The 14,149-nt window shown below is 34.3% G+C and overlaps 3 protein-coding genes across 5 annotated transcripts; 2 read left to right on the top strand and 1 right to left on the bottom strand.

Moving 5' to 3' along the window:
* The first annotated feature begins 1,012 nt into the window (after positions 1 to 1,012).
* On the top strand, positions 1,013 to 4,289 carry LOC123214138 (6-phosphogluconate dehydrogenase, decarboxylating 2-like). Its single transcript, XM_044633876.1, has 2 exons — positions 1,013 to 1,202; positions 2,676 to 4,289. The coding sequence occupies exon 2, from the start codon at positions 2,685 to 2,687 to the stop codon at positions 4,140 to 4,142; it is 1,458 nt and encodes a 485-aa protein (XP_044489811.1). The 5' UTR covers positions 1,013 to 1,202; positions 2,676 to 2,684; the 3' UTR covers positions 4,143 to 4,289.
* Positions 4,290 to 4,747: 458 nt separating this feature from the next.
* LOC123214139 (protein SOB FIVE-LIKE 1-like) lies at positions 4,748 to 5,820 on the bottom strand. 2 transcript variants are annotated; one of them, XM_044633878.1, is made up of 2 exons: positions 5,531 to 5,820; positions 4,748 to 5,397 (listed from the first exon to the last, which is right to left on the bottom strand). In XM_044633878.1, exon 2 carries the CDS (start codon positions 5,383 to 5,385, stop codon positions 4,942 to 4,944), a length of 444 nt encoding a protein of 147 aa, XP_044489813.1. In that variant the 5' UTR covers positions 5,386 to 5,397; positions 5,531 to 5,820; the 3' UTR covers positions 4,748 to 4,941. The 2 variants fall into 2 exon arrangements, with proteins under 2 accessions (XP_044489813.1, XP_044489812.1); XM_044633877.1 differs by having other exon boundaries at positions 5,506 to 5,818.
* Positions 5,821 to 9,423: 3,603 nt separating this feature from the next.
* LOC123212698 (ceramide synthase 1 LOH3-like) lies at positions 9,424 to 13,911 on the top strand. Of its 2 annotated transcripts, none has more exons than XM_044631830.1 (7): positions 9,424 to 9,701; positions 11,317 to 11,546; positions 11,676 to 11,831; positions 12,054 to 12,239; positions 12,677 to 12,861; positions 13,145 to 13,218; positions 13,570 to 13,911. In XM_044631830.1, the coding sequence occupies exons 1-6, from the start codon at positions 9,444 to 9,446 to the stop codon at positions 13,174 to 13,176; spliced, it is 1,047 nt and encodes a 348-aa protein (XP_044487765.1). In that variant the 5' UTR covers positions 9,424 to 9,443; the 3' UTR covers positions 13,177 to 13,218; positions 13,570 to 13,911. The 2 variants fall into 2 exon arrangements, with proteins under 2 accessions (XP_044487765.1, XP_044487763.1); XM_044631828.1 differs by having other exon boundaries at positions 9,425 to 9,701; positions 13,487 to 13,911.
* Positions 13,912 to 14,149: the final 238 nt, after the last annotated feature.

The following is a 14,149-nucleotide window of genomic DNA, read 5'->3' as shown; positions in this document are numbered from 1 at the left end:
TTCACTGTATCTTCCTCCCCTATTGGAGATCAGGTGACAACATGCATTTTCATCTAATGAAGATAAATCATCCTCGTTCAATGAAGAGACGAAGAAAAAAATGAAAATGATAACTTTGTCTCTTACAAATCATCTTCGTTCGATTATTTTAGCCAAAGATCTGTATGCTTCAACCGGAGAAAAGGAGTTTGAAAAGGCTGACCATCGAAGATGGTCATCAAGGAAGGAAAAAAAAAAATCTTAAGGGAGATTCAGTTACTTTTCAAATTTTAGATTAGAAGTAATTTTTTGGTTTTTAAACCTAAAGAAAAATAAGACAAATTTTTTGTTTTTTAAATTATTTTTATTAAATAATATTTTTATCCGTAACCTGGGCAATGAACTTTAACCGATGAGTAATATTTGAATTTTTTAAAATTAACAGATGGGAATGCTCTTTGACAAAACCTTGGGTGGGAAATAGATCTTTGGCCTATTAAAATATTATAATTCAGTCACTTGATAAATCAGCCAATTCAAATCAGATCTTGAATTTGGTAGATGGCATCATTCCACAGTCAAAATTTGAATATTCCATCAAACTAAGACATCTACTTTATTTTTCGGTAATTTCATCCTCACCCAGTATTTTACATGATTTTAACTTTGGCAATAATTTATTAATATTATTCAGAATTTCAGATATCAATTGAATACATATTGCTCAAGTGAACATGTTGAGAAATTTAAATGGGAAGTTTTACCAATTAATAATTTTTATTAGAAAAATCTTTTAATTGTAATTTGATTTATTATAAACTATTTTAAGTTTTTTTTTTTTTGATACATTGTAACATGAGTGTGATAAGACTAAAGAGGACCTTATAGACATTCTATATTCTTGAGGAATGCATGTTAAATAAGAAAAATTATGGGGGCAATGAGAAAATAAACAAACTTATGATGGTGGAAATGAAATACGTGAAAGTAAACGGGCAAAGTTAGATGATGGTCGTTGATAGTTGTGTGTCCTATTAATTTCTCTGTCTCGTCCCTCTGTGAAGCCATCAGCCACCAACCTCACCAAACACACAGAGATAGCAAAACCAAAGGATAAAAATCGAATACAATCCATTTCCTAGTGTTTTTTGACAACCCAGATCTTTAAATTTTCTGGGTCCTCTTCGTTTTCAAGCACTTCAAGGTTTCGCCTTTTTTTTCAGGTTTGTCCTCCCATCTTTCAATTTGCATCAATGTATATTCTTTATTAATTTTGAGTCAAACATTCAAGCGTTATGTGAATTACTGATCTGGGCTGGTTTTTTTTTTTATGCTGATGTTGATCTTTTCTATACCATTCCTTTTGATTTTGTTTGTTATGCTCTTTAACGATCAAAAAGTTATGCATTTGAGACACAATGAATCAGTTGTTTTTATCTGTATTCATCTTTGATAATAGTTCAATTATATGTGTTGCTCTATTTGATTTTATCTTGCATGGGAGTTTTCTCTGAGCCGCTTATCATTTGGGTGGTTGATTTATTAACACCTGGGATATAAGCATCTCCTGTGACTTCAAAGTTGGTTTCTCTTTCTTTTCATTATGATGACTTTTGCGAGACTTACAGTTCTATTGCATTAGGACTCTAATTATGCTACAAGTTTTAGATGTTTTAAGTGAAACAGAGTATAATAAGTAATAATTCCAGTAAACTAGAAAGTAATTTGTTTAGGGTAAAAAAAAGTGCAATGGAGAGACAATAGATGTATCTATGAGGGTAAAAAGAACATGAGAATGCAGGCAGTAAAGACGGGAAGAACAACACAAATGAGTTGTTCAGTGGTCAAGACAATAGAAAAACTTACAGACTTAATTCATAAAAGAAGTTAAGATAATGTAGTTTATGAAACATGGTTCTTCTACTTTGGACTTCACATGATGAGCCGGGAAGAAGTAAAAATTCAAGAAGAGGACAAAAGGAATTAGAAAAGCTGTCTTTTGTGAGAATTGTCTCCTTTTCCCAGTGTGACCCTGTCTATGACCATAGGACCTCTGCAAAACACTGTAATAAAACGCTGTCATGAATAGACTGTCCAAGTTTCTTCCCGTTAATCTTGAGCTTAAACAGCTGTTTTTCATTCAGAGGTATGCTGTTTCTTCTTTTAGCTTCATTATCTTGCATTGGTTCTTAAGGAATAATAATGTCAATCAAAATATTCTTCATGGGAATTGAGAACTGGATTATTTCTTTTCTTCCTATTCATGTTTGTTAGAAGATTCAACTGTCTTTTTTTTTTAAGGATCGAAATGGTGTTTTTCTATTTTTCAATTTTATTATAGAAATAAAATTTCTTTGGCAATAGATCAGAAGTATAATGTCTTTGTCCCTAGATCCAGTAGATGCGGTCAACAGTTACATATTTTGACCTCTAATAATTACTTATTTCTAGGTCTTATTGTGTAGTAGGTTGACTTCATTTGCACCTGACTTGTGATGATAGTATTAGTTTACAATTTAGATTCTAGGGACGTTTTCATAAAATTTCTTGGGGCTATTTTCTGTTCTTCTTGACTAATTGTGTGTTTGTTGTTGTTGTTGTCGTTGTTTGTTTTCAATTATATCTTTAAAAACTTTTGCCATTGGAGGTGTTCTTTTTGTCCAATCCTTACAATGAGACTCAAATTCCTTGTGCAGTCACTAGAAATGGTAGCACCAACAAGAATTGGCCTTGCTGGTCTTGCCGTCATGGGCCAAAATCTTGCTCTCAACATTGCTGAAAAAGGATTCCCAATTTCTGTCTACAACAGGACCACATCAAAAGTTGATGAGACAGTTGAACGAGCCAAACAAGAAGGGAACCTTCCCTTGTATGGCTTCCATGATCCTGAATCCTTTGTCAAATCAATCCAAAAACCTCGTGTTATCATTATGCTTGTTAAGGCTGGCACTCCAGTTGATCAAACCATTAAAACACTATCAGTTTACATGGAAAAAGGAGATTGTATCATTGATGGCGGCAATGAGTGGTATGAGAACACTGAAAGGAGAGAGAAAGCCATGGCTGAATTGGGTCTGCTTTATCTTGGAATGGGAGTTTCGGGTGGTGAAGAGGGTGCTCGGAATGGGCCTTCTTTGATGCCAGGAGGTTCCTTTGAGGCCTACAAGCACATAGAAGATATTCTCCTTAAGGTGGCTGCTCAAGTTCCCAATAGCGGTCCTTGCGTGACTTATATTGGCAAAGGAGGTTCTGGAAATTTTGTTAAGATGATACACAATGGTATTGAATATGGTGATATGCAGTTGATTGCAGAGGCTTATGATGTGCTGAAGTCAGTCGGGAGGCTCTCAAATGAGGAGTTACAACAGGTTTTCTCTGAGTGGAACAAGGGGGAGCTACTGAGCTTTTTGATTGAGATCACTGCAGATATTTTTGGAATTAAGGATGACAAGGGACAAGGTCATTTGGTAGACAAGGTCTTGGATAAAACCGGCATGAAGGGTACAGGAAAATGGACAGTTCAGCAAGCTGCTGAGTTGTCAATTGCTGCTCCCACTATAGCATCATCCTTGGATTCAAGATTCCTCAGTGGTTTGAAGGAGGAAAGAGTCGAAGCTGCCAAAGTCTTCAAAGCAAGAGGCTTGGGCGACTTCATAGTTGAGCAAGAAGTGGATAAGAAAAAGTTAATTGATGATGTGAGGCAAGCATTGTATGCATCCAAAATATGCAGCTATGCACAGGGAATGAATTTGATACGTGCAAAGAGCAATGAAAAATGTTGGAACTTGAAACTTGGGGAGCTGGCTAGGATTTGGAAGGGGGGTTGCATTATTCGTGCTGTATTCTTGGACCGAATCAAGAAGGCATATGACAGAAACCCAGATCTAGCTAATCTCCTTGTGGATCCAGAATTTGCAAAGGAAATTGTAGAGCGACAGTCTGCTTGGCGAAGAGTTGTCTGTCTTGCTATTAACTCAGGTATTAGCACCCCTGGTATGTCTTCTAGCCTTGCTTATTTTGACACATACAGGAGGGACAGGCTGCCTGCTAATTTAGTCCAAGCTCAAAGAGATTACTTTGGAGCTCATACCTATGAGAGGACTGACATACCAGGATCCTTCCATACTGAATGGTTCAAGATAGCTAAACAATCGAAGATCTGATCTGAATTTTCCTGTTGGCGCTAGCTCGCCTTAATGAACCATGGTTGTTAAGCCAAATAATGTTACTTCTATGACTGAAAGTGTATCATTTTCTGTTACCTTCTTGGGATATTCAGCTCAATAATTTGATTTCTCTTCTTGCTTTAATTTATCTTTGGTGCATAACTGTATTATGTGATTCGTCATATTTCTTTGTTCTATCTTTTGAATATTCTTCCAATCAATGTTGGGCTTGGAGTCTTGTATGATATTGCGGGCTGGTACTTATTCAAAGTTGCGATCAGTTGAAAATTTCCGGGACATAAATTGGTTCTTTTTATAAGCAAATCCCCAGATACCATAGAGGTATTTGATATCTACCTGGGAAAAAAAAAATGAATAGTACAAGATGAAACGTAGTGTCCAAAGGTGTAAATAAAAACTCATCGAGACCACGAAATCTGTGTAATTAGGAAGAAGATCCAGGAATCAGGATGAAGCGATTCTCGGTTGTCCAATTAAGGCTCATTTCCACCATTGAAGCAAAGAAAAATGCAGGCCCTAGTGTATTCACAAAATGCTATTTCATTGGAGAATAGTATGTGCCACTGGCCATGAAACCACCGAGAAGAAAAATATTTCATTGGACACATTAATTTGTTACAGGCTCTTGCAGAATTATCAAATGAAAACATGTCCATTCATATATGTTACATAGAATAGACCCAAAACTTACAAGCAATCAAAATATTGACATACAGTTTTGGCAAATATTCCACAACTGAAAAACATTTGAAAAATCATTCCGGTTTTTTTTTTTTTAGTTTGTTTTCCTCACCTTGCCTTCACTTCGAGCTTGAGTAGAAGCAGCTTTTGCTTTAAGCACCAACTCATCTCTCTCAACTTTGCTTCTTCTTTCATCTTTTTTCGTCTTCTCTTTATGACGAAGTTTCTCTTTTGCAGAGAGCTTCCCAGGTGCATGCTTATCGAAAGGGCTTCTCTCGCTTTCCCACGAAAGTTCTTGACGACTTGGGCCAGAAGAGGCATCTGAAGCCATGGAATCATCGCTATTATCATTGGCATCATCGTATTTACAGCCAAGATTATCTTTGTTGAAGTTATTTCCTTGATAATAAGAAGTTTGATCATGTTCGTCACCCTCATCACAATCTGTTTCATGAACAGGGGAGCCAATATACATTGTCCATCCTGACACACTGCTGCTATATTCTTCTTTAGAGCCACGGATTTCGGAAGGATCCATCAATATAAACACCTATAGAATATCAAGACAGAAATGAAAACTCAAAAGACTTCTGAGGCAAGAAAGAGACTAGATGCTTATTTTTCCACTATGAGCTGAAAAATGTGTAATTTTCATTACCAGGCGTTTGGAGTTGAGCTTGTACCTTTGTCTCTCTGAGTTTTGCCCCTTCATCAACCACATGCAGCCTTCCACACACAGGACAAAGAACTCATCTATCACAAAGCACTTATACAACCCAGCCTCATTATTGAATTGGCAGAGTAAATTTTACTACCTCGAAAGTATGTATCTTTTTAAAAACTAGAAGACAAGGTTTTGGAGATAAAAAGGCAAACCCAGGTCATAGATATGGATAAAAATTTAGTCTTAGAACTGAGGATGGAAACTCATTTTGGCTGTTTTGACCTTTCATAAATAGAAAGCAGCCTTTAAGGTGGAAAACCAGAATACCCCCACAGCCCCACTCAACAAAAAAGATGAAATACGTTACTATATCAATTTTCTTAAAAGGGCTAGAAATGCCTCCTCACTATTCTGTTCAATTTTAACAGAGTCAATTCCGTGTATAGTCATCAAGAAAAAGCAGCCTTTTCCAGTACAAGTTGCTTGAAAGCCAACTGGGATTTGTCATTTTGTATCAGATTTCATGGGATCAGTTTGGTGAAGAGTCATTTTTCTTCTGCTCTCACACTATCTTTATAAAGCTGGCTTGTATTTTTTGTGCCACTTAACAGAAAAATCAAACATTAATTATAGATACAGTTATATAAAGGATTCTCCTACCATGGGATATCTGTTACTTTAAATTCACCTAATACATGATTAGATGTATGAGTTGAAGAGAGATTAAGAACATTTGGTAGGTTTAGGCTGTCCCTGTGGTTGCCCACTTCCATTTCTTATGGCTTGTCATCCGTTTAGGTTAATCAAGGGATGGCCCTTTGTATTATTCATATTTTTGGAAGATTTCCTTTCAGAGAGTGTATCTGGACTCACTTTGTTCTGTTTAGGGCTCCATCAACAAATTGTAAACACTTTTCACCAATTGAACTATAGACTTTTTCCATTATTTTCCTGTGTTCTGTATGCTTTCCCCAACCCCAAATCGGATCGGACGTCGGTCCAACCAGCAAGGTTAATTTTTTATTCTTAAATATATAATTTAAATTATTTTTTACATTAAAATAAATTTAATTTGATACTATCAAACTTAAAGTTGATAAATTAAGTTTGGATTTAACTCTTAATAATAATTTTTTTATACTGATAAGATCAAATTTAATTTTTTATCTTATTTAATCATTTAAATTATTTAATTTAATCCAATTTAACCCGGAAAACATTTTCAACCAATTGGATCGATTGGGTCAATTTGGTTTTTAAAACCACATCCAACCCATACGAGACAACAATAAATTGATCAGTGTGGTTCCATTCAGTTGTTATCTGGGGCAAAGGACTATTTCCCACCCATGTTTTAGCCGTTTTTCAATCACATACCCACGTCAGATGAAAAACCCAATCACCCACCCAAAATTTAATCAGTTTGTTTCACCCACATTTTTTCAATTAGATTAAGGGGCAAATTAGTAATTTCATCAATAATATTAAATAATTAAAATTTTATCTAATTTTTCCCCCTTTAATTTAAAAAACTAACATTTGTCCCTTGAATTAAGTTTTAAAAAATTTACTTTTCTCCCCTGAAATGCAGTCACTTTTTCCGGCGACGGCTGAGAAGATTTCGTCCAGAGGTCGACCACCTCTGGACGACGATTGTCGTCCAAGAAGGACGACCGTTGTCCAAATCTCGACGACGAATCGTCGTCCATTCTGGACGACGAAGCGTCGTCCAGAGAATGGATGACGATCATAGCCCATTCCAGGGATGAGCGTCGTCCAGAGAATGGACGAGCCCTCGTCACTCTCCCTCCAGCCACGTCGTCATTGGTGGCTGGAGAGAAAATGAAAAAAAAATTAGGGATTTGAGGGGGTGAAAGTCACTTTTTAAAGTTTTGGGATGGGCGTAAAGTGTAACTTTTAAAATCGGAGGGGAAAAATGCGATAGAATTAAATCAGTGGAATATAAACAGTAAAATGACGATTTTACCCCTCTATTTAACAGAAAATTTAACGGCAGATGTGGGTGAAAACAAACAGATTAAATTTTGGGTGGGTGATTGGGTTTTTCATCTGACGTGCGTATGTGATTGAAAAACGGCTCAAACATGGGTGGGAAATAGTCCTTTGCCCTGTTATCTGATTATAGCATATGCTTTAATAATGGCCAAATTTAAAGATGGGTAGCCTCTAATTGCCGTTACCATATAGAATTGTTTGCTTTATTCTTCGACAACAGGAAACAGGCTGCAAAGACTTGCCAAATCGACATCTGCAGATAATCCTAATTAAATCAGATTAATTATTTTATTTATGATTAAAATAATTAACTTGTGTTTTGACATAAAGTTTTGCACTTCTAATCATAATCACATGGCATGTTTGGAGTTGAGATAAAATGACAGAACGGTGCAGAAATGTTTTTTTAATTTTTTTTCTTGATGTGATTCATCGTAGAAAGAGCAGCAATTACTAACCACCAGACTCGGATCACGCTGCAAACGGGTCAGCCACACGATAGCTACTTGTGCCCGGCTCATGTCAAACCGAGTTTTAGTTTAGTTTTAAGTTCCATTCAAATATAATATTACTAAATTTTTTAACATTTAACATTTTATATTTATATTTTAAAAATCTTATATTTATCCTTTAAAACTTATATTTACAATGTTTTTTGGTTACATTTTTACATTTTAGTGTATCAAATTTATCAAATCATTTAAACTTTTAAAATTCTCACAAATAACTTAATATCAAACTTTAAATATAAAAATATTTATAAATACATAAATTATATAATTTAATTATAATTTTGTAATTCAACATCGAGTTAATAGTTTATATATCAAGCTTACAATTTAAAATTTTTGAATTGATCGAACTAGAACACAAACTTAGGATGCCCAACTTGGGTCAATTTAATTGGAATCCTATGCAACACATCCTTCCACTTAATTTGTAAAATACACATAAAAATTAAAACACTGGTGGGTCTAAAAGCCTATGATAGTTACGATCCTAGTTTTGATGGCCCGAATTGAAACTTCGAATTTAGTCTCATTCAACATTTGAATCAATCCATTGAGATTGTGGTTAAGTTTACTTTGGGTTTGGATCCTATATATTAGGGTCCATGTGATATGAACTAAATTGAATTCATATATTCTTTTATTTGAGTTTGATTAAAATATAAAATAGCTCGGTTTAAGTTTGTCTAATTAACATTAAAGATAGTGTAAGTTTACTTTGAATAAAAATAACTTAATTCAAATTTAACTTAAATTTATAGTTTAAATTCACGGTTTGAATATGTAACTCAGATTTATAGGTATAATTCATGACTCATTAATAAAATAAAATCTTTCAATAATTATTTAATATAATTCGAATTGAGTTACGAATTAAATTCAAATTGAATCAAGATATCTATTTAACTTACTAGTTAAACTGAGTTTAACTCTCTCTAACTTGAATTCTATTTCATTTTAAAATAAATTAAACCTCTTAATTTAAACTCTATTTGAATTTGAACTAAATTGAATCCAGTTAAATTAACTTTTAAATATGAACCAATTCACTTCAAGCCTAGCACTAGGTCCGTGGGTTTAGAAGTCCCAAGATTCACGCTTTGGGTCGAAATTAGGGCATGAAATTAAGTTTGTATCTCCAACTGAATTGAAGGATTTCATTTAATTATTTCTAAAAAGGTTTTCAAATCCAAACAGTAAACATGTGAGCACTGGCTCAGCACATTTCGGATTCACGTGGGAACTTGAAAGTATAAAAACCCGAGGCAACTTGGCACTTCCCGGTTCCTCCTCCTGGAAGTAAAGGGGTACTTTCGTCAAAGTGGAAAAAAGAACGCTGGCAAAATTGATAATAAATTCAACAAAGCCTTTCCAATAAATAATTAACCAAAGTCATACTTGTCTTCCATGTCAAATACAAAAACTAAAACTCCCCCTTCGCCCCAACTTTTGCTACTGATCACGCCGCCTAAATTCTCTCTATTTGTTTCTCCTGAAAACCTTGAACCAAAATCTGAAATGGGTTTGATTCAATTTCTCGAATCAATCAAATCCATTGATTGGGAGCAGGAATCTTACCCAGCTTATGAGGATTTCATTCTTCTTCCTTTTTTCCTTATTTTATTTCCTTCTGTTCGATTCCTCCTCGAAAGATTCGTTTTTGAGGTGCTTTTTTTCTTTAATTCTTTTATCATAATGCTTGTTATATATTATTATTGTTTAACCTGAGTTAATTGGACGATTGGTGAATTGGTTTATTGATGTATTTGATCGACGTAGATAGGGATTTGAGTTTTATTTGATGGGCTTGTGTTTTGTTGAATTATTTTTGTAGGTTTTGTTTCGGTTCCATGCAGTATGACTTGATTTGAATCGCGTGTTTCTTCACTTTTATTTTCATTATACACTTTCTAATTGGAACATGTCCACAGAATTTAAACAGGTCTACGTTGTTCACATCATTTTTCTGGATGTAACTTTTTCGTGTTTTCTAAGTGAAATATGATTGCTTAAGTTAGGGCTTATAAGGAACACAATTAAACTTGAGGTAAACTCTATAGCTAGCTTAGTTCTTTAGTCCAGCTTTGACTTATTTGAGCTTGAGTTAATTTTCTCTGTATAGAGTTAAAGTGTTGAGTAGATGAGCTTGAACATTTTTTCTATAGCTGCCTGGTAGTTTGATACTTGACCAAGAATTAAGAATTGACTGCATATTATTGGACGGCCTGGAACTGAAATATTTTTTGTCATTGCTGTCGTGGTATGTGATAAAAGTTGCTTAAGCGTCATCCCAGGGTTGTTGCTTTAGCCTGTGTGCCAAAATTTATAACCTCATTGGATTTCCTAATTTTGAACTTTTGTGAGTAATGGTTTGAAATGATCAGATGCTTGAAAAATCTTTAAGAACAGTCTGAGGTAAGCATATCAAAATCAATTAGGTTATAGTGCAGGTTAAGTGAAGAACTTTTTATTGCTATAAACTTAAAGGCATAAGTTAAGGGTGTTAATAATATTTCCTAGTTGGTTTTATGCATGTTGAGAAATTAACTCAAGTGGAGGCTTTTCTGTCTTACATTCTACCTAGGAAACTTCCTATTTTAGGATTATTACGAAGACCCAGGTTAGAATATAGAATAATGATTGTCTTCTTGCAATATGTGAAGCTGATTAGAAGATCAATTTTCCTAACATCAACTAGAAGGAGAGACCTTTGCATACTTTACACTCTTCCATTCTATTGTTAGTCTATCTGACATGTTGGTTTGTGGTTTGGATATCTAAGGTGAGGCTGAAGTTTTATGGCTTATCTAATAATTGTAGATTGTTTGTTAGATTCGGGTATTTATGCACAAGCTTTAGATTATAATATGTCATAGTTAATTTTACAAATCATTATCCATCCACATGATATGTGGCATTTTGCTGTTCTATCATCTTTTAGCTTGCTGCTGCATTTCAATATTGAGAAATAAAAGGCCAAAGTGGCATGTCAAGTCTCTTGGATTATGTATGCAGTTTAAGGAAACAATAGCAAGTGTATACATGAGAATCCACTGAATATGAATTTTTTATTGCTTTCATTTAAACTCTGTTCTTTATTTTCTTCCTGATAACCGGCATGATAATGTATGCAGCTATAACTAAGAAAATAAGATGTAAACATGTGACTTCTTCTTTGCTGTAGGCATTTTCCCTTTCATATATGTTCTTTTCCTTTCCTCTAACCTTATTGCTTGTAAGGATTTAATATGTTTGTGTGAAATTTATATATGTGTCACAGACAGTGGGGAGGCGATTAATTTTCCGAAATGAGCAACAGATGATCGAGGTTGAGGCAAGAGAAAAAAGGAAAAAACTTAGAAAATTTAAGGAGTCAGCCTGGAAATGCTTGTATTTTCTTTCAGCAGAAGTTCTGGCGCTCTCTGTAACTTATAATGAACGTTGGTTTAAAAATACTAGATACTTTTGGGTGGGGCCAGGAGATCAAGTTTGGCCAGACCAAAAAATTAAGTAAGTTTAAATTATGTAACTTAGGTCCGTTAATATGTTGGCTTATATCTATTCTTGTGGATTAACTCTTTGAAGAAATTTAAGATATCTGCATTATAACTCAATTGGGATTTGCTGTGTCTTTTGCAGGTTAAAATTGAAGGGAGTATATATGTATGCTGCTGGATTTTACACATACTCCATATTTGCTCTGATGTTCTGGGAAACAAGGCGATCTGACTTTGGGGTGTCCATGAGTCATCATATTGCAACTGTCATTCTTATTGTGCTGTCATACATATTTAGGTATGCTCTATCGAGTTCTGTGGCTGCCATCTGTTGCTCACTTTATTAAATTTCATGTGAAGTGTGGTTGGTACTAACATAATATTTGTTGTAGGGCCTTATTTGAAAAGTGTGTTTGCCTATATTATAACGCTTATTCTGAAAAAAGTTATCATTTGCATACAAGGATACACATCTGGTTGTTATACTTGCAGATTAGTATAACATGTCTGTCACTTGCAGATTTGCTCGTGTTGGTTCTGTAGTTTTAGCACTTCATGATGCCAGTGATGTGTTTTTGGAGATTGGGAAGATGTCAAAATATAGTGGCGCTGAAGGAGTTGCTAGCTTTGCATTTATTCTTTTTGTTTTGTCTTGGATCCTATTGCGGCTCATCTATTATCCTTTCTGGATCCTTTGGAGTACAAGGTCTGCAAAGTTGTTGCTTAATTCATATGTGCCTTCATTATTTTGTTGGGTTTAACTTTGTATTGGTCAAAGTACGTCAAAATTACAACAAAATTGTTTATATTTGCAATATGATTTGTATTGCTTTAGTATAGTACTCTTGAAAGATTTCCCTTTTTTTTTTTTTAAATTTTTTTGGTACAAGCATAGTAGCAGAGGCTTTTCTTGTCCACTGCTGTATAGATGGAGGAGATTTCATTAGAACTTATTGTTTTGGAAACTTGTTAAGTTCTGTATGGAGGACTGCAAACATCTGTGAGGATGATGAATTTATATCCTCATTTCCTTGCACCTAAAGAGAATATTAATTTTACTTCTGACCTTGAATTAAAGTACCATGATTTGATTTCATTTGATAAAATTTCTTTACTTATCCTTTCCTTTTTGCACTATGGCAGCTATGAAGCTATCCTGACCTTGGACAAGGAAAAGCACCCGGTGGATGGACCAATATACTATTATGTGTTCAATACTCTTCTATTTTGCTTACTTGTTCTTCATATTTATTGGTGGGTCTTGATATACCGGATGCTTGTTAAACAAATAGAAGCTAGAGGCCGAGTTAGTGAAGATGTTCGATCAGGTGAAGAATACATGTTCATTTAATGGTTTTGTTTGTTCATGGTCAATGCATAGTCTAACATAGAATAATGAGTTTGTGAAACAAATTTAGACAATATCAACTACCATCATCTATGTTGATAATGGATGAAGCAAGGTAGGGTTGTCAATAATTTGTTCTGGTAACTAGTCATGTGTTGATATATCCATCCATGACCTGCAATCTTCGCTAATGAAGCCTCTACATCTCATTTCCTCATATATAAAATTTTTTCCCTTTTCACCCCTCGAATTACTTTGTGCAGACTCTGAAAGTGAAGATGAGCATGAAGATTAATCAGCAAGCAAATAATTACAGCCGTTTCAGGACTCCTGTAAGGTAATTTATAATTTTATATGATTATTTTGAATATTATATAAGACACCCAATTGTTCATTGTGTTCACATTTAATTATTGCACGATGAAAATTATGACCTGAATGCTGTGAATTCTTACTATAATTGGTGAATAGTAAAATACTGCACAGTTAGAAACATTTTGAGGAAGAAGTTAGATACATAGTTCCACATTCCCAATTTGTTCTGTTGTAATGCATTATGTCTCCTTGCTTGAAGTGAAAAGATACTATCCTGCTGTGCCCTGCAGGTGTGGAGCAGCCTGAATTACACATCTGATTTTTTCTTTAACAAAATGAAATAGATGATCTGTGGAATTCCTTTGTAATGAAGGGATTGTATACTGATTTTTCGGATGAGGTGCTAAAGCAGACGGAAATGGGAGCAATTGAAGAGGTTTACAATTCTTGCTGTGAGATTATAGCCCACGCAAAACACCAGCTTAGATTTGCGCTAACCCACTAATGATTTGTTGTGAGAAAATTTCACTTGAGCTTCGAATTGAGCCTGCTGCCCATTGTGAGGGTTTGTTAATGCACTTGATTCTTTTTGTAACCTATCAGGGAACTTTGGCTAAGATCAAAGGCTGTTTTGGTTAAACTTCATTGATTGAAAATAGTTCATGGCTGGGCAGATATTGGATAAAGAAATTTTACTGATTTCTAATCATGGTTATGACTTGTTTGTTCTTTGGTTGTGAGAAGAAACAGAAACTTATGGTAGTTATTTTATTCTTAATTTAAAAAATATATAAAAATATATTAATTATAAATTTAATTATATATATTAAACTATAAATACATAACTTTATAATTTTATAAAAATATATATAGGTGGAAGGTCTTTTATCTATCAAACTAATTAAAAAAAAATTGTGTATAACCAACATCCATTATTTATACTGAAATTAAGT

The sequence above is a fragment of the Mangifera indica genome, chromosome 4 (assembly GCF_011075055.1).
Source record: "Mangifera indica cultivar Alphonso chromosome 4, CATAS_Mindica_2.1, whole genome shotgun sequence".
In the NCBI taxonomy this organism is placed as follows: Eukaryota; Viridiplantae; Streptophyta; class Magnoliopsida; order Sapindales; family Anacardiaceae; genus Mangifera; species Mangifera indica.
Note: the sequence above shows the minus strand (reverse complement) of the source record. Positions and strands in the feature narration are given on the sequence as shown.